The sequence below is a fragment of the Thamnophis elegans genome, chromosome 4, assembly GCF_009769535.1.
Source record: "Thamnophis elegans isolate rThaEle1 chromosome 4, rThaEle1.pri, whole genome shotgun sequence".
NCBI classification, from domain to species: Eukaryota; Metazoa; Chordata; class Lepidosauria; order Squamata; family Colubridae; genus Thamnophis; species Thamnophis elegans.
In genome coordinates, this window is record NC_045544.1 from 99724175 (window position 1) to 99752082 (window position 27908).

A 27908-nucleotide genomic window follows, 5' to 3' on the forward strand; every position below is an offset into this window, starting at 1 on the left:
TCTAGCTGTATAGAGTGAGGACTTGTGTGTGTGTGATTTTGAAAAGGAAACAGCACAATGTCTTCAGCAACCGCCACAGCTGCTTTACCCAGTGGTGCTTCAGTTCTGGCTTCATTTCCTGACATTCTTGTTATTCCTGAGTTTGTGAGTATAGCTTTTTCTTCTTTTAAAAATATAGCTCAGTTGCTAGAGAACACAATATAAAAAGTTATTCTGACGGTTAGACTGTATCTAAAAAGCCCTGATTAGATGCCTTCAGATTTGTTTCATAGGGATTCTGAAAGCAAAGTATCTAGATTTTCCAGTTTTTCTAATACCTTTCCTCCCAACATCAAGTACATTTTTAGCGGAATAAGCTATAGTTTACTAGAATGAATTATATTTTGAAAACAATAACGTGAGGCTGGGTAGCAAAGGTATTTTTTTTTAAAAAAGAACTAGACTAGCAAGGAGGTAACATGGCCCCACTCCTCCATCCCTTGTTGACAGGCTTCAGAGTTAAAAAAAATATATCTCTATTTTTAAATTTCAAGAGCATGTTTAGTTGATTTTCAAGGTTATACTCTGCTAATTCATGCACGTAGCAGGTCCACCCTGGGCAGGTGTGCAGCACTCAAGTAGCTAATTATTTGGTTGAACTGGTGACCTGTGTACTGAAAACCAATCTTCAAGGTCTATTGAGTTTGCTGTTTCCTGGAGAAACATGGCATACCATTCTTGTATGCGGAGGTGCTTGGGTTCTTTAATAGATATTAGAATATGTAGAACATATGCTTGGAATGTGAATGACTAGAGGAGTAGCTACAGTTGCAGTGATTGTAAAGGCTAAGAGAGATTGACAGTCTTGTGTCCAATGCAGCTCTCAGGTTTTTGAGTTGATCAAATTTAGTGGAGAATTCTTTTCTCATAGCTCACCACATCCATTGGAGAAATTATCACTTTCATTCATTCAGGGTGCTTGGAGGGGTATATGCATAGAGCTTATTTTCTATTCTCCTAGAGCAGTGGTTCTCAACCTGTGGGTCACGACCCCTTTGGGGGTCGAACGACCCTTTCACAGGAATCGCCTAAGACCATTGGAAAACACATATTTTCGATGGTCTTAGGAACCGAGACACCAATTTTATGGTCACCACAACATGAGGAACTGTATTAAAGGGTCGCAGCATTGGAAAGGTTGAGAACCACTGTCCTAGAACAACTCTGTAAGATTGATAAGGCAGAGGGAGTCATTGAGGTTCCATTCCTGAACTTCAAGAATGAGTGAAGTTTTGAACTAGAGTTTCCAATATTCTATGTATTTACACTGAAACAGAGACATATTTATCCCCAAGGAGCTTTATCCTTAAGGTAGGCATTCAACAGGTGGTTTCCCAGGGAAATACCTGAAAATATGATAGCTTAGTGACTTTCTTCCTCTATAAGAACCCTGCTAATTGGCAGCAACAGCCTTGAGTTACCTTTTAGATCTGCATGATAAAAGAGCCTGTAGATTCCCTTACCTATATCTACTATTATATTGCAGCTCTACTTATAATTTTTTTTAAGACTTAAGAGTGGAGTTATTAAAGAGCTATCCAGAAAGATAGTATTTCCTTCTTCAATGGGAGACTTGATATCCTCTCCAAATGTTAAGTGCTCATAATAAATACAGATTGTACAGATTAATCAAGTCTAGTGATTTACCAGGGTGGGGTTCAGTTGTGCATATGCTTTTTCAGTTAAAGGGATTTAAATGTTTGTGCTGCATTGAATGTTTTGCAGGGTTTAATCTCTATACATGTCCTAGCAATTATTTGAAAACTTCAGGTCATTTCCTTATGAATACTGGTTGGGCTTCTGTGACTGGGTTCACACAATACTGTAATCCCAGGTAATCAAAACACAATTGCTATATTCTTCTAATAAGCTCTGCCTAGTGTACTAGCCTTATTTACACAGCCTAAGAAAAAGATTTCACAATACACTGAATGGCAAAATACCCAACCCCATTTGAGCGTAATTTTGGGTGTTGAATGGATTCAGTTTTTGTCTTTTAAAATTTTAACTGTAGCCAAGTATAGTGTCAGCAGGAAGGGGACAATTTGTACTCCAGTCCTGCAGTTTCCCTAAAAGACTCTCAAAATTCTCTCTGCACACCTAGAGGGGCCATTAGTTGCTCATTTCTCAAGGAGAAGAAAAATATGGACTTCCGTACCCAATAATTCAAAAATGCCAGTGGCATGATTATTCTCATCTACAATGTGACCTTCAAATAATCTTTTTCTAAACCCTTCATTCATAACAGAAAGCAAGCAAACCTTCTTTTCTTTCCTAGAAGATAAGGATTAACTACAAAGCATAAAAAATTTAGTGATCAAAATAAAAATAACATTACAAATACAATAAAAGAGACTGAATAGCTCACCTATGCCTAGGGGAAAAGAAAATTTTCATCTGTTAACAAAATACTATTTTTCCAGGATGTTAACCCAAAATATATGCTAATTGAAAGACATATTTTGAAAAATATGTCCTTAACTGTCTTATACTGAGTAAAAAGCATCTTGAGAAGAATCTCCAGTTCCAGTCATGGAATTATTGTTTCACACCTCAGCTTTGACATGCAAGCCACATTAAATCAGCTGTTTTTACCAGTTCCTTCTAATTTAGGAGTCTCCAGCTGTTTACGTAGACCTCCTTAGTTACTTCTGAACAGGACAGACTATGGGGAAATTCCAAAACCTTTGCTCCATTAGTTCTGGTGTTTCTAGGGATTGTGGCAGGTCACTATATTAGTCAATTAAGAGTCTAATCTCTGGGTGGAGCCATAGCTTTAACATTTGAATTCATACCATTCATATATGAACTGGATGACATCTTTTCCAATTGGACCATATAATAGTGTGAATTCCACCTGCAATTTGATTGACATGTTACAATCCTTCCTAAAGAACTACTTCATGTGATATCTTTGATGAAGAATAATTATGTCTCTACCCTTATGGTGTCCAGAGAGAGCTGGCCAGTGGCCTTGTTTAAGGTGACCCTGTCCCTTCTGGACAAAGTGGAGTCACAGGAACTCTTGAAGGGCCCTTGAGAAGATTATTCTAGACATCTACTGGATAAAGTTATTCAGAGTTGGAATCCAGTTGTACAGATTCTGTGGAGTTGCCTGAGGGACAGTCTTGCCTGATTAACTGGAAAGAGTGCTAAGAGTTCTGTTGGTTCTAATGAACTGGCTAGGGTCTTTGGAGTGGTGAATTCAGCCACCTGTATATTAGATCTCTATTGTTCCTGGTTGATTAAGATCTCTTGGGGGCTGGAAGTGGCTGGGCCCGTGCAGAGGTGAATACTTCTCCTCTGGGAGACAGGTGGCTGTGTGTTTCTTGAAGGAGGCAGTTGTTTGCCCCTTTTTAATAGGAGTATACAGGATGCAATGCATTTGGACAATTTTTACTGAAAGTGGTTGAATTATAGCTCCAGAAGGCACTGAAAGAAGCAAATTATCTGGAATCTTTTCAATTAGGATTTAGGACTGAATATTGCATTGAGACAACATCATCTGTTGGATTTGAAATAGGGATAATGCATCCATTATTATGCGTCCTTCTTGATCTCGCTGTGACCTTTGATATCATTGATCATGAATCAGTCTGCACCAGTTCAGTGGGTTGGGCATGGGAGGCAATGTGTTACAGTGGTTCTCCTCCTTTCTCCAGAATTGACTCCAGTCAGTGTTGGGTAGAAGGAGGCAAGTTGAGCCTAAGGTCTCTATATTTTCCCCTCATTCTCTTTAATATCTATGAAGCCATTGGGCAAGGTAATAATGAACATGAGTTGATACCATCAGTGTGCTAATGATATCCAGTTGTACTTGTCCCCTCTGGGCCAACCAGGCAATGGGCAAAGACCTTTACCGTTGCTTGGAGACTATGATGCTCTGGAGGGGAAGAACAGCTTTTGGCTCAACCCTGACAAGATTGAATGGATGTGGGTTTTAGGGCACCCCAATTCTTGGGACTTTGCATCTTAATTCTGAATTATGGTGAATTTTCCCAGTTAAAGTTGGTGCCCAGTTTAGAGGTCTTCCTCAGCTTCAGAGCAAAGATGAAATGGCATCCATGGCCAAGATGACTCTTGCACATGCTAGTTCAACCCATACTTGGATCTGGAGCCCTTGCTCATGGTGAATCTCGCCTTAATCACCTCCAATTTGGATTACTGTAATATGCTCTATAGTATATCAAATTACCATTGAAGGGCACTTGGAAGCTGCAATTGGTCCAGAATGTAGTTTTGTGAGTAGTTTTTGGTTTCTCTTATTGTTCCAGTGTATCACTGCTCTGTGAATTCCACTAGATCTGAGTAGGCTTCTGGATTCCATTCGATTCAAGCTGATGTTTATCATTGTAAAGCCTTGCATAGCATAGGGCCTGCAGAGTACCTCCAGAACCATCTTTCTTCCATTGTTTTTGCTTTCCCCAGCCGATCTAGCACAGAAGGCATGCTTAGGATCCCCTCTATCACTGAGCCATGAAGGCACAGTGATTAGAATGCAGTACTGCAACTCATTGCTCACCCCAGGGGTTTAATTATGAATGGCTCAAGGTTGACTCAGCCTTCCATCCTTCTGTGGTCAGTAAGGTGAGGACCCAGATTGTTGGGAGCAATATGTTGACTCTGTGAACTGCTTAGAGAGGGCCGTAAAACACTGTGAAGTGGTATATAAGTCTAAGTGCTATTGTTATCAGATTTAATGCCATCTTGTGGAATGCCCAAGTTTTTATTTTCAGTAGCAGTGCCTGCCTAATGGATCAGAATCCCCTGGAAATTTAGATGGCGAGCACTCATGGGCCATCTCCCCATCTCTGAAAAAATCCAAAGGACTTGTCTATTACCTTCCTTCATTCTTCACAGTGATTGTTATCTCCGCTTGTTCATTGAGATGTCTTCAGTCAGCCATGATTCATGCTGGAAACCCCCATGTTTTGTCATGAGGTTATTTAGGTAATAGTAGTGGAGAAACAGGATGACATATAACCTTTTTCTGTGGGAAATGAGTTGAGACATGGAATACTTGCTTTCAGGAAAAGAGTTCTGCAATGGTTAATAACTACTAAGTTGCCATTTTCAAACACTGAGAGAATCGGATAGAAAATATGGCCCTTTTGATGTGGATAGAAAGAATAGGGTGGGAAGAAATGTCAGTAAAAGTACTTGGTGCACTCCACTGGAATCTGCACATGGGAGGTGTGACTGCACATGAGAAGCTAAGTACCAGTGATTCTCAGACTAGATTGGACAATTATGTGAATCCTCAACACAGCTCAGCCTCAATATTGTCCAGTGCTATACAAAGCCCATTATTTATGAAAAGAGCGAGAAGAAATATTAAAGATTTGAACTACCAGAGGTATAAAGAAGCACTTGTGTACCGAAAGCACACAGTCAAAAGTTTCATTTGCTGTATGATTATTGTAATGTTATATGGCTTGAATGTCATGTAATTTTTTAGGTTTATAGTTACTCTTCTGTTGCACTCTGCTCAGAATCACACTATTTGAGCTGGAATGGCCCTATGAATTCAATAATCTCTATATAATTCAATAAATAAATAATCAACCAGTATAGCTGTGCCATGCCTATGAGATTTCTACCAATTCCTTGCTTAGAAGACAAGTTAACTTTGTACAATGAAATATTTTAATGGGCTCCAAAATTCTTGGGAGCCTTAAATCTAGCAAGCTGTGAATATGCTTATGCTAAATCCAGTTCTTGGTCAAGAACACTGGAGAGGTGGGTTTTTTTGTGGGGAGGGATGGGGCAAATTCAAGTTGCTTAAATCGCAACATGTTTTATACTTCTGCTGAAATAGTCAGTTTTTTGTATTGCTATACAACAGAAATAGCAGCATCTCTTGTCCTTTAACTCTTGAAAGGAACAGATTACACATTCTATGCAATAGATATGATTGCATTAAAAAAAAAACTAAATACCATGATGTGTGATAAATCGAGAAATAAAGTAAAATTCATGGCATGTTTATGGAGGGAAAAACCAACCAACAGTAATCTGGGAATCCTATAAATCTGTTTTAATAGCTTTTTAAAAGGAAAATGAAGACTTTGTATTTGCCTATAAAATATTGTGGATATGTAAGCAAATAAGAAACTTCTGAATAGAGTGATTGACGCTATGAATATTGAAGCAGGAAAGTTATATCAATTTTCACACAATAATACCTACTGAAAGATTAAAATATCTACATTAGATCAGTCACAGCCTCATGTTATCATTTCCTAACCTGATTCCTTCCAGATGTGTTGAGATTAAAATTAATAGAACTTTATTAACTATATGAGAGAGGGGGAGTTTTGGGATCTGTGGTCCCAAGATGTGGGAAATGATGGGGAAAGTTGATATAAGATGGAGTTGAACATTTTTTGAATCACATCTAATGAATGTAGCAAGATTACTCCCCTTTTCATACTCATTTTTTTTGACAAACAAGAAATTTCTCCAACTTGAATCCAGATTTAAATCCTTCTTCAAAAATAGCCTTTGGATAACACAGACTAAATTGAATGATGACATATTATCTGCTATTTTATTTTCCCATAATGCTCTTGATCTGTCTGCAACTTTCTTTACTCTCTAAGGCAGCCTTTGTACCCTCTAATTTTCAGGTCTCAGGGAATCCATTCCACAAAAATAAGCAAGCAAGCAAACAAACAAACATGAAAACAACACAATTCAATTTACTTCTAACTTTTAACACTGTCCCAAAAGTGCTTTTCAAAAGGCAACTGAATTTTCTTGGGTTATTTTCCTTGAAGATATTTTACTTCTCATCCAAGAAGCTTCTTCAGTTCTTGGATGACAAGTAAAACATCTTCAAGGAAAAAAAAAACCCAAGAAAATTAGTTGCCTTTTGAAAAACACCTTCATGAGAACCATGACCTGGATGATTGAGAATCTCCATAGACCTCCAACCTATACAATTCTATTTTCCAACATTTACAACAGTAGCAATATGGCTAAATTGGAGTGTGTAAAGCTGCGGGCCATGTTACAATGTATAAAAATTCTGACTATGGTGAGCATTAGCATAATCTACAAAATTCAAAAATTATGTATATTTTTAAACTAAATGGGAATTATCTTCCATATTCTAAGGACTGGCTTACTTAGCTGTACCTTGTGAGTATTTAGCAGAGGTGTTATTTGAATCAGGAATTTCCTGATTGTACTTAAATTTCTGAGTCTTATAAACTAAGCTTCTCCACAACACAGCATAATAATCTCATTGGCGTAAAGAAATAGACAAAAATACTATGCTGCCTTAAAGAAGCCATAGCTGCACTTCCAACCTTCCTGGACAAAAATTCTGCCTACATCAGAAGTTTGTGTGTTGAGGGAAGAGTAAGAATGGGGAATTCCTCCTTTGCTACCAGTTCCCCAACACTACAAAGATCAAAGAATTGGCAGCAGAAAACCTACATTCCCCTTCTGCACTTTGTAGGAAGAAGAGAATCTTTGTGGTGCTGGGAGAACTGGCAAACAAAACATCCAGTTCCCTTACTTCTCTCCCCATATTTCCTGCCTTGCCTAGATTGGCAAGAGAGATAACAGATTTTTGGTACAGTGAGAGAATCCTGCTAACAGATGAGCAGCTCTGAAAACAAATGGCCAGTGGCCAGAGCAGAAAACTGGCCCCAAGGGCAAACTGGAAGTTCGGGAACAGACTTCCAGTTTGCTCATAGGGCCGTTTTTTTTTGCACTCCAGAGGCTTCAGGGAAGCTCCTGAAGCCTCCGGAGGGCTTCCGGGGTGGGGTGGGAGAGGCTGTTTTTGCCCTCCCCCAGGCTCCTATAAAGCCTCTGGAGCCTGGGGAGGGTGAAAAAAGCATGCAAAAATTGGGGGTTGCGCCTGTCATGCATGCTCACTGGGGGGTTGCACATTGCAGTATGGGTGCGGCATGCCCATGCATGACCCCCCTGCGCTCCCCCCACTTATGGTATGAGCCAAAAAAGGTTCGCCATTGCTGGTGTAGAGGAACCTTTATCATTCTTGAAAACAAATATATGTGGGACTTTAAAACTTATCTGATTATAACACAGGTTTTTACAGGCCAACTTTATTTTATCCGAAGTGTCCACCCTTGGTTCATTTCTGTCTGTCTCTCAAGAAAAGAATTTTTACAAATTATTTAAATGACTCAAACACCAGAAAAGATCAAACAACAGAAAAGTTAGCAGTGTATAAGTACTGGGTTGCTGAAATGTACTCCATTGGAGTTTCTGCATTTACAGCAGAAGTGTTTGAGAAAGAAAGGACAGGAAATGTTAAAAGATGGAATGTGATGTACTGTTACAGGACTCAAAGTGAGATTACAAAATAGTATTCTGTCTCTGCTGCTGATAGAGACATACTGACTTAGAAGTACCACCATATCTCTCAATATCAGGTACTAAGGGACAAAGTGGGACAGTGCTCATGGCCTTGATTTGATACCTGAAGGCTTCCATACTTGGCCACCATGAAGAAATTTTCTGGATTCCTTATAGTTTATTACTCCTAATGGGAATCATTATGGGATACTTTCTTAATGGGAGTGCTATCACTTTGTTGCCTGAGTGTAGTTTAGAAGCTGCTGTTCATAAAAGCAATGTACTCTAACATTACTTTCCCCCAACAATTGATTTGTGTGGGCAAATTTACCTATCCCAAAAGCTTAAGGGTAGCAGGAAAGATGTGGCCACAGTGTGTACCTGTTGCGAAAGCCCACGATCCCAGCACACCCAGCTTTATTTTCACCATTAAACAAACTGATAATAAGACATGGGGAAATAGCAAATAGTAAAGCTTATAGAGGTGGTGCCCACTCAGTGAAAGATTAGAGAATGGGTACATAGTTCGGTTGTGTAAAATTTGTTTCCCTGATACAATAGCAGAAAATCTGATAGTGAGCAAAGATAAAGAAGAGGGTGGTGCAAGACCAGTGGGGGGCGGGGGGAGGGCAGGACTTATGGCTCCAGTGCTGGGAAGAAGGACAGGGGAAGAAGAATTAATGGCCCATTTCATTTTTGTTTGGAGCAGCTGCTAGAAACCTGTTAAACCAGGTAGTCTGCAATAGACGGATGCAGGCTGCCTTTAAAAATAAAAAAAAAAACCCAAACTTTATTGAGAGCACTTGTAGAACAGCTAACAAGAATGTAGAGCAGGGGTATAAAACTGATGGCAGTGTCATGGGATGTATTGGGACTCCCCTCCTTTTGCTAAACTGGGCGTGGGCATGGCCAGCACATGACACATTTGGCCCATGGGCCAGGAGTTTGACAGCCCTGATGTAGAAGTATGCTCCTATGCCATGACTCGGCAAAGAATAGCCTATTAATCTGCAAATCTCTCTCTCTTCCCCCTCTTCCTCCTGTGTCCGCCCTTTCTTTTAAAATTCACATGGCAATTTGAGAAATATTGATTGCCATCGTCTTTGAATTTGGGACATTCAATTTCCTTCATAATATTCATAAGGTGGAATAAGGCATTAGGGTAAAACAAGTTATGTCTTTTTACTTTATGTATCTAATGAATGTAGCCTTTTCAAACCTGCTGCCCTCTGGAAGGGTCGAGACAATGGCTCCCCAAATTCCCATCTAGAATATTTAATGACTCATGCTGGTTTGGAACTGTAGAATCATAATTTCAATGAATCTGAAATGTACCTGGTAAGCAGAGGTGGCATTCAGCAGGTTCTGACTAACTCTAGAGAACCAGTAGCAGAAATTTGAGTAGTTGGAGAACCGGTAAATATCACCTCTGACTGGTCCCACCCCCATCTATTCTCTAGTCCCCCAAGTCCCAGCTGATCAGGAGGAAATGGGGATTTTGCAGTAACCTTCTCTTGCTTTGCCCACCACACACGCCCACAAGCCACATCACGCCCACCAAGACAGGCCCACAAACTGGTAGTATTTTTTTTTGTGTAAATGTGTTTTTATTTTCCATTTTCAATTTTTGTACAGTCACATATTACTGTGCAGAACCGGGGCCATATAACATTAAACAATAAACACAGCAATTCCTCTTGTCCAATCATACCCCCCAAAAATAGAAACCAAATGTACCTCTTCGACCCTCCTACACCCTTTCTTTTGCCCCCTTCCAACTTTCCATCTTCCCTCCATCATCCCCTCTACCCTACTTCCCCTCCTCCTCTACCACACCTCTCTCCCGATACACTCCCTCTCTTCCTTCTAAACCCTCCCTCCAATCCTCTCTCCCACCCTCTCTCCCCCAAAACTGGTAGTAAATTTTTTTGAATCCCATCACTGCTGGTAAGTGAAGAATGGGTTGTAATATAATATACCTGGAAAGCAGTGGTGGGATTCAAACAACTGGTTTGCTGAGAGTGCATGCAGTGTGTTTGAAAAACAGCTCTAAACTTACCTTCTACTGCAGCCCCGGTGAGTAAAACAGCTGAGGTGCAGCAATCCACTCTGCCGCACCTTCAGCTGGGCTTCAAACAAGGAATATAGAACAGACTAGCGTAGGGGTGGGTGGACGGGGCCAACTGATTGCCAGAACTACCGGTTCACGCGAACTGGTCCGAACAGCTGAATCTCACCCCCTGCCTGGAAGATACCATTGTGAATCTGAAGGATGCTGTATGTATGCTTGAAGTCCCTCTTCTTCAGAAAACCTATTCTAAAAGAGATCCTTGTTTTCCAGATGGCTTGAACACCTCAAGAATCCTGTATTCTTACACTTATATGGGCAAAGATACATAGGCCAGGATTGGTTTTAATCCTCTTGCTATTTTTCTGTATTTGCCACCACTAAATCATTTCATGGTTCTGACTGGCCAAGATGCAGATTGATTGAACTTCGTTCAGGCAAGAAAATCTATGTGGATAGCCTTGCTGCTGTTTTACACTATAGGATAAAAGAAGGGTGACAGCTGAAGTAGTCAAGTTTGTTACTGCTAATAAATTCTTTACAAGGTTAAAAGAGGTCAGTGAGGGGTTCCAACTGCATCTCTCCAGAATGGAAGTATGGTAGTAAAATGCTGATAGAGTTCAGTACAGGTAGTCTGTCAACTCGTGAAGTCTTCCCGACCTACTCTTGAGTTGCCATAGGCAGGGTTATGGGGAATCAAGTCTCGCAGCTGTATCAAGCAGTTTGCACCTCAGTCAAAACAAAGCACATTCCAGCCAGCAAATGTCAAGGCCATCTGCACAGAGATCCACAGTGGCTGGAGGGAGTGACTTCTGTAACCCGCAAAACTGCTTTGTTGGGGAATGTGACTGATGACACACCTTGTGGGGCAGGAGAAATAGGGTCAGAGCCAAAGGGCAAATTAAGTGCGGTCAGAGTTGGCTTCACTTGGTACGTGCCGACATGACACTCCTAATAAATAACTGGATTTCTTTTGAACCTCGGCTTGAGATTCATGTTTTAATTAGGGCATTGGTCAGAACCCTGATATAGTCCTTGACTTACAAGGCTTCAATTGAGCCCAAAATTTATGTTGCTAAGTAAGACATTTGTTAAGTGAGTTTTACCCTATTTTACGATCTTTTTTGCCACAGTTGTTAAATGAATCACCTGCAGTTAATAATATGTTGGTTAAGTGAATCTGGCTTCCCCATTGACTTCGCTTGTCAGAAGGTCGCAAAAGGTGATCATGTGATTCCGGGGCACTGCAACTGTCATAAGTAAGAGTCAGTTGTCAAGCATATGAATTTTAATCACATGACCATGAGGATGCTGCAACAGTTGTGTGAAAAATAATCACTTTTTTCAATGATGTAACTTTGAATGGTCACGAAATGAACTGTTGTAAGTCAAGGACTACCAGTATAAGCAATGTAAAGTGAGCACATTTGGGGGGGGGGAATTATACACACATGAAGACTTCTGAGCTGCAGATGACTGGACAGGATGGGACCTTGAAGTGATGGTTACAAATAGCTCAAGGAAGTAAAGAATTTACAAAAGAACATAAAATGGGGTTTGGCTATGGTCTCTAACCCTCCAAAAGCATGTCCAAATTGTAACTTTCAATGTGAAATAAGAATAAGTTATTATATGTATGATGATCTTATTGTATTTAAGTAATATATGTTATCATATTTAACTTTACATCAAATCAATGTTAGATTTTGTCTAAATCCCATTAACTTTGTATCCTGTTTATAGCAACTTTTGGGAATGTAGCATTCAGTTTATTAACCGAAGGCCAAGTATAGTCCATGGACTCCAAATGGTGTCCTTTTAGCAAAAGAATAGTTAAAACAATAAATCTGCTACTGCAAGGTGTGATAGTGTTGCCTCAGCTTTTGCACACTAGTTCCCAGCCTACAGATGTCTCAAAAGTGTCTGGTTAACCATAGTAAGAAAACAGGATATTGATTGAATTTGATGCACCAGTTGGGCTTCTTAAGACTCTCAAGACCTTCCTTAATGACCTTTCCCCACTTATAACTAATTACAGCATAAACATGCCCATTAACATATTTTTCTGATTGTGCCTGCAGTCTTGTCTTCATTTCATCCCCAGCCCGGCAATGAAACTGTTATAACACTGTTCTGAGTTACGTTGTTAGTGAAACAGATCATCATGCAGACTGAAAAGACAGCCACAAGTTTTATACAAATCTGTTAGGGAAGGGGTTCCCAACCCTCAGTCCCTAGACCGGCACAGGTCCACGGCATGCCACAAAACCGGGCCGCACAAACAGGCAGCACATGCAACCACATCCCCTCAGGTCCTCTCTCTCCACAGAACCGGTCCCTAGTGCCCAAAGGTTGGGGACCTCTGTGTTAGGGATTTGTTACCCATTATCTTAGAAGGAAGTTAGGTAGCTCCAGTGAACTGAAGTAGGATAAGAATCAGCAGTGAGGAACAAAATGTTTCAAACTGGTGTCATTTTTTTTAACGAACTCAAGGATGGATGGATAGTACTTCAATATGGAACATGAGGTGAGATGCCAGTGGAAGAAGGAGGTTGGGAAACATTTTCTCTGAGTTTGGAGTTAGCTGGAAAAAAACATGGGCAACAATATGACTGGGGAAGAAATATAATAATATGGTAGGAAATATTTAATGTCACCTTGCATTCAGTTTTCATTCCTGCGCTCTCCAACATTTTAGTATTTACAGTAAGCTGGAAATCTCTGGTTTGTCTTAAGGTATATAATTCTGGCCTGAACATACCCTTCCAATGTCCAGGAGATAGTGGTAGAATAACTCAAGTGTATTAACAGAGGTAAGCTGGGTAGACTATATGTCGAAACAGTTTCCACCCCTATCTCACTAGGGAAGCTAGTGAGCTGCTGTTAAGCATTGAGCAGGAGCTGGTCAAAGGAATTGCACCAATCTGGTGACACACCCTGCAACAAATACTTTAAAACAATCTCTTTTACTGTCTCAGAAAGCCAATCTTGTGTTCAGCAGCAGTTATTCTTGTCTCACCACATTGCAAGTTGTAGGATGTGGCAGAGGAATCCAGTTGGTGCATGAAGTCAGAACTTCTTCTTGCCTAACAGTAGAGTTTGATTGCAGTTAAGTCCTGGGATAGAACTTTCAAATCCAAGCCATAATGGGAGTCATCTGTAAAAAAAAAAAATGCAGATGCCATTTGAGGTCGGAGATGAAAGGAAAAAAAATGTCACTGGCTTATTCTGCAAGCACAGCAGCCAAGCTCTTTTTTGACATTGTTCAGAGAAAGAGAAAATGTTGATATCTAGGACCTGCTGAATATGTCACTCCTCATTCCCAAGTACTCAGCATTGTATCCTATTTACTTTTTGAAATGTGGATCCACAGTGTAGAACCTCCATCATGCATGGTATACTGAACCAGAAGCCTGTGGTTTTAGGCTATGTGCTATGGAAATTCAGGCTCCCGTGGTGAGCTGATGGATCATCCTGTTGTGTAGACACAACAAATTGACTTGAGTTCAACTGTGTATGAATATATTTGTCCTGCAAACACAACTACTGGCTTAATTAAAATGCTCACTGATTGTACCCTTTTCTCACAATGTATTGTAAAGCTACAGCTTTGGATATCACATGCAGTTTATGCCTTCCAGTGAGAATTTTTAGCTAAAATACTGTGTTCAGTAGAAAAGGATTGCTTGGCTTCATTTGTGAGAAGCAAAACAACGACAAGCTGGCTCTGCATGTTTGGACTTTCCTTGTCCTAATTTGTACTAGAATTTCCCCTTCACCAGAAGTGTTTGTGGGGCAGAGGAGGTCAAAACTACAACTGCAACTGTACAACTGAAGCATTGCCCCCCCCTTTTTTAAAAAGTGCATCAGGTGTAAGAAGCAACACAAACTTACAAATGAGGATACATTGTTTTCTGCAAACCAAGCAGGACAATTGCATAACCAACAGCTTAAGTATATATATAAAAAAGGACAAATTTGGACTCATAGACATCTTAGTGTGGCAGGTTTGAAATTGCTGACATCTTCTGCCTTTTAAAATATGTAATATGTTGTTCATCTTTTGGTATTCAACCTGTATATGTGCAAATAAATGCAAATATTACAAAACACCAGTTCTGTACTTGGTACAAAGAACTTGGCAATCTTTCACCATCCAGTGAATCTTTGCTCCTAGAACGTCTTGCCACATGGAAAGTGGAATGAGTGAAATAATGATTAGAACATGGGAAGTGGAAATATTTGCTGTACTTCTGCAAGTAATTCTACCCAAAGTTATAGGGCACTGTCAATGATTTTCCCCTTCCCTCTCTCTCTATCAATCGTCTGCCTGTCTATTGTCTGTCTATCTATATAATTTATCATCATCTGTCATCTATCTATCTATCTATCTATCTATCTATCTATCTATCTATCTATCTATCTATCTATCTATCTATCTATCTATGGTGGGTTGCTGCCGGCATTACTGCCGATTCGGTGCGCAAATAATTCTGCATGCGCAGAACTGAAAATCAAGATGGCGCCACCGATGCCAATAGAACTGGTTCAGGGGTGTGGCAGCTGAGTTACTACTTACTTGGCCGAACTGGTCTGAACTGGTAGGAACCCACCTCTGCTATCATCATCTATCTATCTATCTATCTATCTATCTATCTATCTATCTATCTATCTATCTATCTATCTATCTATCTATCTATCTATCTATCTATCTATCATCTACCTACCTACCTACCTACCTACCTACCTACCTACCTACTACCATCTTCCTCTCTCTCTGTCTCTTCCTCTTTCCCTCCCACTCTCTGTCTTTGTCTCTCTCTCTGCCTCTGCCACCTCTCTATCAGTATCTTTATCTCATATCATAAGAGCATCCAGGTCCATAGTTGCTTCTGAAGCAATAGAAAGCTCTTTTGTGCCAGAGCCCATAGATGTCTTTCAAACAATGGATCAGAAACCTCAAGATGTGGTGATTATAATTTAGTACAAGGAAACTAAACAGTACATGTTAGCAGTGCTAATAATGTATTCTTATTGTGTTGCTTTAAGATAAATATTTCCACCTGGAAAAAAACTTAAAACCTGCATTACCTGGGGCTACTTTGCTTGGCCTCACTTGGGCATCACCATTTTCTGTTTCTCCACAAACAAGTGGAGCTCCTGGAACTGAAAATATTTCTTCCTAGGAGAGAGGTGGAGTCTGGAATGTGGACACACAGTGCAGCCTTTTCTAAAGCTGTTGCCTTTAGATGTATTGGGGCTACAGTGATTGAAGTTTCTCAGCTACTGCATAATTGCCTACTCTTATTGATTTCCTCCAAGAGGCTATGGTAAATATCCATGCATTGTCCCGGATCATTTGTTGTTGTCCACTCAAATTAATCTATTTATGATGGCTCAAGTGAAAATAACTATGAAACAAACTACAGACAAAGTATGTGTCTTCAGTCACAACTTCCTTTTCTGATGTCCAGGAAAATCCAAATTATGGGTAAATTTCCCAACAATCTGGGTCCTCATTTTACCCTCCACAGAAGGATGGAAGGCTGAGTTAACCTTGAGCCAGTGAGATTTGAACTGTTGAACTGCAGCTAGCAGTCAGCAGAAGTAGCCTGCAGTACTGCCCTCTAACCACTGTGCCACTTCGAGAGTTGGGAGAGATGTCAGGAAAAACATGCATTTTACCTAGAGAACAATCTTTTCAAAGTTCCCATGTACCATTCTTGTTTATTATATAGTGTAGAAAATAATTATGTTGATAATGTTGAAGTCTTGTTTTCAGAGTAGAAGTCAGACTGAATTTAGGGAAAATGTTTGTATGTTGGTGATTTAAACTATATTGCTTTTTTGTTTTGTATGACTTTTTAAGTTGCTTAGATTTGACCCAATTGAAGCAGGATAGAAATCACAAGTCAGGAAAATAGCAATGCTGTATATTTAGTGCCTTTACTCTGAGTAATTCAAGATGAGAAAAATTTAAGTAGAATTTTCTCTCCCTATTTTGTCTTCACAAAATCCTTGGATGAAAAATTCCTGCACTCTGATAGAAATTCTCCCCAAATCAAATTTCAGTCAGCCCCACAGAACAATTTACCAGATAATTGCAGAGTAAACTATTAAGATGTAAACCTAGGAGAAGTGGAAGAGGATATAGCAACTAATTAGCCTCCTTGGCTCTGATTCTTAACAGCAGAGTTTTGGTTCTAACTGGTTTGAACAAGAACCCTTTGGATTCAGCATGGCTTGTCTGTCACTAGAAGGAAGAGTTTCAGCCACATATTTGTGCTTTAAGAGGAATTTCTATCCATGCAAGCAAAATGATTTGGAAGAAACCATGCTACCAGCTGAGCAACCAAAACTAGCTGAGAAAGGCAAATGAAAACATTTTCAAGGTTGAGAAACCAAGGAACAAGGAAACTGTCCCAAGTGGGGAACTAATAAAGTATTGTCCAACTGGCACACCATATGAAGCCATAGTTCGTTTAAAAGGATTTACTGAATCACAGCTGACTGAGTTCTCATAATATCTTAAAAGTCCCAAATCATGATTGTCAAACCTCAACCAAGCAGATTCAAATAAAGCATGTGATAGCGAAGTTCATGCAGCCTACTTTTCTATCCTAAAATTGCCTATCATTGGTTGCTTCTCTGTTGTTTGCTGTCTGACAAACACTAATGCAAAGTAGAAGACCTTGTAAGCAATAAACACAGTCAATAAATTGGGGAAAGGAAGATTGATGCAGTGGCAAAGTAGGTACTTGAAATAGGGAATGTTTATAAACTATGAAATATTGTGTATCTGCCATGACACAAATGCAATGTGTTTTGAGCATCCTTGAACCCAAAGCCCATCATTGAATTATAGCTGACTGCTATAGTTACACTGGGGGTTGGGAAAGAGATTAATTATAACTAGAGTTGTATATTGTGTGAGCAAAGCCTGTATCTGCTTTGGCAGTCAATGCAGAATTACCGTGAAACAATTGATTGAATTTCTTTATTAAATTTATATAGTCACCCGTCTCGCATGTGATTCAATTGCACCTAATAATTAGGGCAATGGTGCCTTTTTTATGAAAGGAAAACAACATTCAAATGTGGTACCTTATTAGTTCTCCTGGAAACTATAACTCTATCAGTAGTAAGTTGCAGCAAGTTGTCTGATGGGAAACACAGGATACAAACCTGCCATTTTTAGGCTCTAAGTGTAGATCTATCAGTAGTGAGTTGTAGCAAGGTGTCTGATGGGAAACAGAAGGTACAAACCTGCCATAACAGTAAACACTTGCGTGTTAGTCGTTTCCGGCTCTAGGGGCGGTGCTCATCTTCATTTCTAAGCCGAAGAGCCAGTGCTGTCCGAAGACATCTCCGTGGTCATGTGACTAAATGGCGAAGGCACTTGGAGCACTGTTACCTTCCCACCAAAGTGGTCCCTATTTTTCTACTTGCATTTTTTTACATGTTTTTGAACTGCTAAGTTGGCAAAAGCTGGGACAAGTAATGGGAGCTCACTCCATTACGCAGCGCTAGGGATTCAAACCACTGAACTTCCAACCTTCTGATTGACCATCTTAGTGTCTTAGCCACTGTGGTACCACATTCCCAACCTGCCATATTTAGCCTTTATTCTCACATCTCCTTTCAGTTCCAGGAAACATGGTTGTAGATGTTTCCCAAGGGAAAGGGAACTACTCAGGTAGGTAATTAAATTCCCACAACCTTTTTTTGAAGAGAAGATGCTCCATCTTTTCACCTGGAATTGAAGGAAATGGAACAGAAAATTCCTTCTCTAGGCTAACCCTTTAAATAAATAACTACAGCTTCCCCTTTTAACCTGGCTTATCAGGACAAGTGCTTTTCAACTAAATAGTACTAGAACAAATAAAATAGTGGGGAAATAAGTTGGTGATACCAAGTTATAGGGGATCATCCTACAAAAGCTTGCATTTGTTATTCTGCTGCAGGCTCATGGGCAAAGAGATAGATAGAAATTGTGAGCGAAGATAAAATGGCATAACTGAGCAAAGTAGTATTGAAATAAAATATTCCCAATACTTCTGTCTATACTGCTGGATCTTGACAACTTGACTGATCCAGTTCTTCTACTGCTTTTGAGCATATCGGATCCCTAAATCCAGTCAAAACAATCTTCTATAGTCCTTGTTGTTCTCATGACCTGAAGCCAAGAAGAATAAATCCTGCCCCATTTCTTACTGAAAAAGGCTTTATAACTTCTGAAACCCTAAAATCTGTAAGCAAAGTGTTCGATGATAAAGCTACTACATGTTAAAAAGAAAGCAATAAAGCAAGTATCGGTAGTAGAGTTATAAAAGGTGTTTGTACATTGTCAGAGCTGGGAAAAGAAATGCTGGCTCAAACCCAGGCTTCAAAGGAATGTAACTGTGAGCAAAGTGCTGGATGGCAAATATAAAACTAAGAAAATGAGTTAGTGCCAACTAAGCCAATGGTTCAACATCATTTAGAATCCGAATCTGCCCAAGAGTAATATAGTTGCAGAAGATGGTAAACACTGTATCACACTGGTAACTCATTAGTAAGCTGTTCCAAGATCCCTGAAGGAAACTGATGTATGGATGAACCAGTGTATGTATGTATGTATGTATGTATGTATGTATGTATGTATGTATGTATCTATGTGTATGTATGTATATATGTATATATATGTATATGTATGTATATGTATATATAGTATATGTATATATATGTATATATGTATATATGTATATATATGTATATATATGTATATATATGTATATAATGTATATTATGTAATATATATGTGTGTGTATAATATGTATGTATGTATGTATGTATGTATGTATGTATGTATGTATATGTATATTAGATTTTTTACAACCCCCGGTATGCCCAAATATGGGAGGAAGATCACTACTTCCATTTTCTGTCCTTCGGCTTGTCACAAGAGACCATCCAGACAGAAACCCAATATTTTTACTGTTGCCTTTTTGTTACATTTTTGTTGTATTTGTGCTGATAAATAAATAAAGGGAGACTAGTATAGATCTATTTCAAGCTATTTAGCTCTCATCAGCTAGCCAAATGGTTCAAATCCCAGTAAGGGTATGGCTAGCTGATGAGAGCTAAATAGCTTGAAATAGATCTATACTAGTCTCCCTTTATTTATTTATCAGCACAAATACAACATGTATGTATGTATGTATGTATGTATGTATGAATGTATGTGTGTGTGTGATGTATGTATGTATGTATGTATGTATGTATGTATGTATATACATCATTCTATTCCTTTGCTGGTAAGCGACATCTCCCAGGACTTAGTTTGCCCTGATGGGATTTCAGATAGGACACTTTGTCATCATGCATGATCAGGGAAATGTGCTATCAGATATAGTTTTTCATGTCATGTCCCTTGGTTTGGGATCCTAGAGAGTTCATCTCTAATAAACATAAAAGACAAAAGGACAAGTATAAAAAATGGAAAGAGGGGCACATACCAAAGGTAGAATATCAGCAAATAACTTGAACCAGCAAAGATAAAGTCGGGGAAACTAAGCCTCAAAATGAACTAAGGCTTGTGACAAAAATAAAAACTAACAAAAAATAGCAATAACACTTAATATACCGCTTACAGTGCTTTACAGGCCTCCTTAAGCAGTTTACAGAATCAGCATATTGCCCCCCAACAATTTGGGTCCTCATTTTACCCACATCAGAAGGATGGAAGGCTTAGTCAACCTTGAGCCTGATGAGATTTGAACTGCCAAACTGCAGGCAGTAAGCAGAAATAGCCTGCAGTACTGCACTCTAACCACTGCACCCCCATTTCTTTCAACATGTAAAAAACAAAAAAAAAATCAACAGAAATGATTGGTCCATTAATAGGAGAAACTGACAAAAAGATGTCGAGCGGCAGGGAGAAAGAAGAATTGCTTAACTCATTTTTGATCTGTCTTTACACTAAGGAAAAAACAAACAGTTTGACCTATTCCCCTGCCCCTCCAAATACTGTAAAATGCAGATTAGAAATGCAAGTCAAATAAACAAGAAAATGGTAAAAGTACAATTGTCCACTTTAGACAAGTTCAGATCATGAGGACTAGATGGATTACACCCCAAGGTTCTGAAGAGGGTGGCAGACATGCTCTCAGAACCACTGAACCATGTCTTTCAAAGATCACGCAGCACTGGGGAACTACAAGAGGACTGAAAAAGAGCTGATGTGGTTCCCATCTTCAAAAAAAGAAAAAAAAGATCCAGAAAACCACAGAGCAATCAGCCTGGCATCAATACCTGGGAAGATTCTGGAAAAGATAATCAAACAATGGATCTGCAAGCACCTAGAGGTGAACAAATTCATAACCAGAAACCAACATGGGTTTGTCAAAAACATATCATGTCAGATAAATCTTATTGCATTCTTTGACAAAGTGGCAAAATTAGTGGGCCAGCGAAATGCTGTGGATATATTTTACTTGGACTGATAAAGTAGACCACAACTTCTTACTTGATAAGACATAAAATGTGGGTTAGACAGCAGCACCGCACCATAGATTCTTAACTGGCTGACCAACTGCAATCAATGTGTAGTCCTCAATGGAACTGCATCAGGGGTGGGTTTCAACCGGTTCGTGGCGGTCCCCGCGATCCGGTTGGTCGCTGAACCCGGAAGTAAGTACTTCCGGGAACAGCGAAGCCCCCCCTGCGCCCCGCGCGCCCGCTCCTTACCCGGTTGTTGCCGAATTCTGCGCTTCCACGCATGCGCAGGACGCATACAGTGCCTGCGCGATCTTCCAGGAGCAGCTGGAGCATCGCACAGACACTAGTACGCATGCGTGCGCTGTGCGCGTGCACGCGCGAGGACGCCGCCGGCCTCGTTCCAACCGAACCGGTTGGAATGGGGCGAGAAAACCCACCCCTGAACTGCATCTACATGGAGATAACTATGCAGTGGGTACTCCCAGCTCTGTCTTAGGCACAGTATTCTTCAATATCTTCATCAATGATTTAGGCAAGGAGATAGAGAGGAATTCATCAAATTTGCAGATGACACCAAGCTGGCAGGAGGTTTGGACTAGAAGAACTCCAAGGTCTCTTCCAACTCTGTTATTCTTTTATTCTGTTATTCTTTGGTAAAGGCAACACATTAATTCAGAGATACAGATATTGTACACTTCAAGCCACATTCAGGTCAGTATGGTATTGAGGTTGATATAAACCTAAATCAGAAAAAGGTTTTACTCCATTATGAATTCAAGAGAGTGATACTGAGGTAGTCACTCTCAGTGTTCGATTATAAAGATAAAGTAGGATAGTGGAGATCTTGTACACTACAGTATTCTAGGACAGGGATGTCGAACTCAAGGCCCGGGGCCCAGATCTGGCCCAAGGGGTGCTTAGATCTGGCCCACTGGGCCTCTCTGGAAACAGTGGCCCGGCCCGTGGTGCCTCTGACAGCGAAAACAGACCTTGGGAGGGTCGCACATAGTCCTCCTGAGCTGTTTTTGCTGACAGACGGTTGCAGGAGGCCATCGCAACTGAAAATGGAATTCAGGAGCCCATTTTTGCTGGCAGAGCACTCGGGCCACCACAGGACCCCCAACATGAGTGACGTCGAGCTGGCCATGCCCACCCTGGCCATGCCCAACCTGGACCCCAAGGTCAAACACAATCCTCAATGGCCCTCAATGCAATCGAGTTTTACACCTTGCTCTAGGAAAACAAATGGATATAAATGATTTTTAAAACAATTAACTGCATTCTTCTAAATCTGTTAAAGTCTTGTAAGATACCATGCCTGGATTTCTATACCATGTCTATTTTAGCATATTGTGAAAATCTAGTCACGTGTTATTTCTAACTGATAATTATTTTTATATTTCTTGTAGGTCTTTGGTGGCCTGGTCTGGATCCTTGTGGCTTCTACCAAAGTTTTGGCCACAGTGAGTCAAGGCTGGGTGATGTTTGTCTCGGTGTTTTGCTTTGTAATTTCTACACTTCTTTTCCTCTTATATTTGTGTGGAGCTCATGGTGGAAAAAGTGCTTGGGTTGCTTTGGTAAGTCACTTCAGAGAGACTAATATTGCGTATGTTAAATCTCATCTCTTTCCAAATTACCAGATCTTACAACAATGCATCATATACTTCCTCACTCCTGAGTTTAATTTACATGAAGCAGAAAAACTGGTGAGCTATACAAAAGGAAGATGCATCCTCAAAGTATTGAAGCAAATGACTTCAGATGATGGCAGTCTAGCCATTTTTGTCCGCTCATCACAGTTTATTATAATCAGTATTCTGGTTTCTCTTCAGATCATATAAATCTTTTACCAGAATCTTTTCTTTTACCAAATTCTACTGTTTATCAGTTAGAAACTGTATTTCTATTAATTTAGACCAGATTTGCATTTGTTTGCAGCCGCATCATACTACAGATTCACTTAATCACTATTTCAATATTTTCAAAAATATCACTGTGAAGTCATTGATTTCTAAGGTACATGACTTTACATTGATTGTAGTTAACTTTCATAATATTCTTTCAGCTATTTCTGTAATTAATCAAGGATGATTTTGATTTTTGTTGTATTAGTTGTCTCACAAAATTCAGTCTTATTTGAAAAATTGGTACAAATTCTTGTCCATCAAATACTGAAGAGTGAAATCTTATGGCACTGCACGATACATCTCTGCAGTTTGATTTGGAACCATTGATGGACACATTTTACATAAGATTTTTGAACAATCTATGTAATCATTTAAACATTAGGCCATATTACCCATATTATATACCCAATTAAGTCATATAATGTTTACAAAAGCGAATTTGGTGTAGTGACTAAGACATCAGGCTAAGAATTGCTAGACCAGAGGTTCTAGTCCTGCCTGTGACACAAACCCAACTGTATGACCTTGGGCCAGTCACTCTCTATTAGGCCCAAGAAGGAGGCAATGGCAAATCATTTTCAAAAAACCTTGCTGAGAAACTAGGCCAGGTAATCTACTATCTATTAAGGAATTTACCTGATTGAATGATATAGAATAGAATAGAATAGAATTCTTTATTGGCCAAGTGAAATTGGACACACAAGGAATTTGTCTTTGGTGCATATGATCTCAGTATACATAAAAGAAAAGATACATTCATCACGAATCATAAGGTACAACACTTAATGATAGTCATAGGGTACAATAAGCAATCAATAATACTAGGAAATCAATATAATCGTAAGGATACATGTAACAAAGTTGCAGTCATACAGTCATAAGTGGGAGGAGAGGGGCAATAGGAATGATGAGAAGGTTGATAGTAATAGCAATACAGACTTAATAAATAGTTTGACACTGTTGAGGGAATTATTTGTTTAGCAGAGTAATGGCGTTCAGGGAAAAAACTGTCCTTATGTCTTGTTGTTCTGCTGTACAGTGCCCTATAGAGTCATTTTGGGGTAGAAGTTGAAACAATTTATGTCCAGGATGTGACGGATCTGTAGATATTTTCACAGCCCTCTTTTGATTTAATTAGTGTACAGGTCCTCCATGAAAGGACCACATTTGCTTCTTTTACTGTCCTCTATTTCCCCTCACCCAGTGGCATTGCTTGTTTGCTATTATGTTTTTATTATTCCTTTTTAGGTATTCCCATCCATTTTCAACTTTTTTCCATTAGTTTTTCCTGCTATGAAATCCTATTCATTTTTGTTCAGGGTTTCTTTTTCTAAAGTCCAAGATATTTTTCTGTTAAATCAGAGTTCCAACATGAGACAGTTGCTTTCCCTATTCTTTCTGATACTTCCACTTCCTCAAGTGAATCTTTCCTGTTGATTAGTATTAAGTCAAGGATAATTGATCATCTTTTGCTTTCCTTTACCCTCAGAAAAATACAATAACAGCAAGATAAGTCATGAATTTTCTGGAATGTACAGGCAGCAAATTCAATATTATTATATTTTTAAAAATCATTGTTTAATGGGTTCTATTACTACATTTTTTCATTTTTAACTTGCACAACACTTAAAGTCCTCATAATCAAGCTCACCATGCTTTAGGCATTTGTACCACTACTTACTAAAACCAGTCATGTGCCAGCAGTCCATCAATGAATAATTCAGGCAGCGGCTCAGAAACAAATTTCTCCTATTATCACTTTTTGCCTAGTGAGTTATTTATCTACAGCATTCTTCCTTAACATTTTCTGACATTTTGAATTCAAGCTGATTCAGTATGGCTTATGAATGAATAGAATGAAACAACTTGAGAACATTGCATAAACTAAAGGAGGCTGTGGTATTGTTGTGCCATGCTTGGCACAAGTCAGAAAAGTAATTACTGATGTTACAGCATTTTATAAATGTTCATTGTTGAAAAGGGATGCAAACTGAACCATCTGCTCCTATTAGACGCTTATAGTGGCACAAGGGTGAGAGGGGAATGTGGGTGGATGCCTATAAATAGCAGAATTTGCAGAGTTCTTAAGATTTTTTTTTCTGATGTCCTTTTTTTCCAGGATGCTTTCTACCAGGTAATTGCATCACTTTTCTATTTGAGTGCAGCAGTTTTGCAAGCCTACACGACGATAGAAATTAAATTGCTTCCTAGTGAATTCAAGGCATACCAAATAGATATAGCAGCTGTGGTGAGTATATGTCCTTCAACTAAAATTAAAATGATTCATTAATTAGGGCAGGCTTCTTCAATCTGCTGCTTTCCAAATGCACTGGGCAACTGAAAGAGAACTGGGCTTAATTTATAAATTGGAAGTGAAAGGAATGGTGTTTTTTTTTGATAAAAACTTTTGGGTACATTTTTTTATTAATTAATTGTTAAGAAGTAACAATTTCTTATTTTATTATTAAAATATAAAATGGCATAGACAATTAGTGTCTTAAAGTAACATCTTGCCAGTTTCTCATATATTTGTGTGCTGCTTCAGAGCTGTTTTCTAAACTTTATATGAAAATTCAGCTAATGGAGTAACAGATATAAGGCTGAGATATCTCTGACTGGATGACAGCTCTGCTTACAATGAAGCATTTTGTTAAAAAGATGTTTTATAATGAGTGAGGCGATTTGTGTGTTTATTCCAGTAGTGTTCACTTACTCAGTTTCCCCCCCACATGGTTAATTAGTTCTCAGAGTCTGGAGCTTTCCGAGATCAGAATGTGCTGTGCCCCTGAATTATGGTTCTCCTCAAATGATAGGCATATATAGTTATAAAATAAATTGGCTAAATGACATTATGAACATTAGAGATTTAAGAACTGCTTGTTATTTGGGTGTGATTTAAAGTTTATTGCAAATATATAACACCTTTTGGCATGGTTTGGGAGTAATTGGGGCTTAATTCAAGATCCCAAACAAAAGTATCTATGTATATCCTGTGTTGAGTTCATCCTTATCTATGGGTGACCCTATAGAGGAAAAAAATCTGTATAGATAGAAAATGCCTTTAACTAAAATGGCTCAGACAGAATGAGAACACAATCAGGTACTTTTAAGGTACATATGAGTGAATCTGTTAACTACAAGAATATAAATGGATTATTGTGTAAAGTAAAAGTCAAGGATAACTTTTTCCTTCCTTCACTCTCTAAAAAAATACATTTAAAAGTACAGAACAAGTCTGTGGAAACAAGCTCTTAAAATTAGAGATTATATAAGGAATTGCAGTATATAAATCTTAGGACAGATTGTTATATAGAGGAACACATAGTACTGGCCATAACTTATTACAATAACAAAAGTCATGACTTCTTGCATTTTTCATTAATAAACAAAAATCTGATTCTTATGAGGAGTTAATATTGAGATTAAGAGTGATGACTAGATACGTTGGGGTTTGAAGACAACTCTCAAATGCTGTGCAGGGCTTTGGCTTTCTTTCTTACTGATGCTAATTAACATGATACTTTTAGGAACCACAACTTTGGCCTTGGCAATAAATTCTGGTTCCATAGGGATTGCGGCACTTCTAACATATGCATTCAATGGAACATGTATAGGGACTCACTATATGTAGAACCAGAAAATCCTCATCTACTTATTGTACTAGTGAGAACTCTAACCCCAATTAATACAGATTTTAAAGGTTCCTTATGAGATACTCAGCCTGATTTCACATTTAGTTCACTAGTATAAGTATTTGCCCTGTGACAAATCTCATAAAATCCCCAAAGTGTAACCAGCTAAAACTAAAGAAAGTTATATTAATTTCAGTTGGATAGTCACACCTACTTAACTCTGCTCTTCAGGTTATTGGATGGGCAACAGATTTAGGGACTTTCCAGCCCTGGGTCAGACATAGCCCCTCCTGGTGACGATATAACTTGTGATCAGTGGCTTGGTATTGCGATACAGCTTATTGTATTATGAGTGAATTATTAAAATGAGACTTTCTCTAAGATCTCAAGGCAGTTAACTTGAGGGTCTTCTTTAATTTTATTCTTACAAAAGCAAGTCGTGTAGAAAGTCAAACAGAAAGGTGAGCACTGATTAGTCATTGATTCTCTGTGAACTCCCAACTCACAAATGTATATGTATATGGTCGGTGGAAGCTATTCAAATAGTCTGGATAAATTTGGGGAACATTTGAACCTGAAATCAGAGATATGGGAAATGGAGAATCTGGTAGAGTAGAAGTGTTCTTAAGCTTTAAATGTTAATAATATTTAATATTGCAATATTAGAGGGCATTGGCAAAGCACATGGATAGAGTGGAACTATGTACAACTTACACAGACATTAGAAGAGCAAGTCCTCATAGCTAGAAGCGCTTGTTGATACTTTGCAATAGTAATACCTTCCGAGTATGATGGATCAGCTGATAGGTATGCTGTGATGATGGTGTATGTGTGAATAAAATCAGCATACAATAAATGTGCCTGTGATATAGCCCAAAATCTAATTGTACTAAAGTAAAAAGAGAGAAGTGGCTAAACAGAAAATGTTTCTGTGCTGGGACAGAAAATTAATAACAAAGGCAAGAAAAAATGACACCAAGACTCTTGCTCTGGGAAAAGGTCAGTGTTAGGAAAAGCCAGAAGAAAATTAGACATGACTTTGACTGGCCAAACTCCGAAGCTAAATTATCTTCTCTTCTCTTCTAGGTTTTCGCATTTGCAGTCACACTGACTTATGTAATCCATATGGTGTTCTCCCTCCTGAGATGGAAAGCTTCTTAAACCCAATGTTCTATGGATTTTACAGACATATTTGTTATTTTGTAAAGAGCTTCCTTTAGAAATCTTAAATACACAATAATGTACTTTATTACATGTCAATAGCAAATTTCTTTATCAATATTTACCCCCAATCGTTGAACCCCGGATTCAAATCCTTGTTAGAAGAAGAGAGTGAAGGAAACTAAGTATCTACCTTAAAATACATTTGTATTACAATGCCTTTTATGTAAATGGACAATAGGCTGTAATTTACAATTATGTAAATTGTACAATAAAAAGCTTCCAAGTTCA

General features: G+C 38.9%; 1 protein-coding gene across 1 annotated transcript; it reads left to right on the top strand.

The window, feature by feature from the left end:
- On the top strand, nt 1-27907 carry MAL (mal, T cell differentiation protein). The gene is made up of 4 exons (XM_032216949.1): nt 1-144; nt 22327-22494; nt 24944-25072; nt 27543-27907. Exons 1-4 carry the CDS (start codon nt 58-60, stop codon nt 27615-27617), a joined length of 459 nt encoding a protein of 152 aa, XP_032072840.1. The 5' UTR covers nt 1-57; the 3' UTR covers nt 27618-27907.
- Nucleotide 27908: the final 1 nt, after the last annotated feature.

Excerpts from the sequence above, each read along its gene's own strand:
- MAL (XM_032216949.1), top strand. The coding sequence starts at position 58 with ATGTCTTCAGCAACCGCCACAGCTGCTTTACCCAGTGGTGCTTCAGTT. Across the intron at positions 145-22,326 it reads TTCTTGTTATTCCTGAGTTT|GTCTTTGGTGGCCTGGTCTG; the intron begins GTGAGTATAGCT and ends TATTTCTTGTAG. Across the intron at positions 25,073-27,542 it reads AAATAGATATAGCAGCTGTG|GTTTTCGCATTTGCAGTCAC; the intron begins GTGAGTATATGT and ends CTTCTCTTCTAG.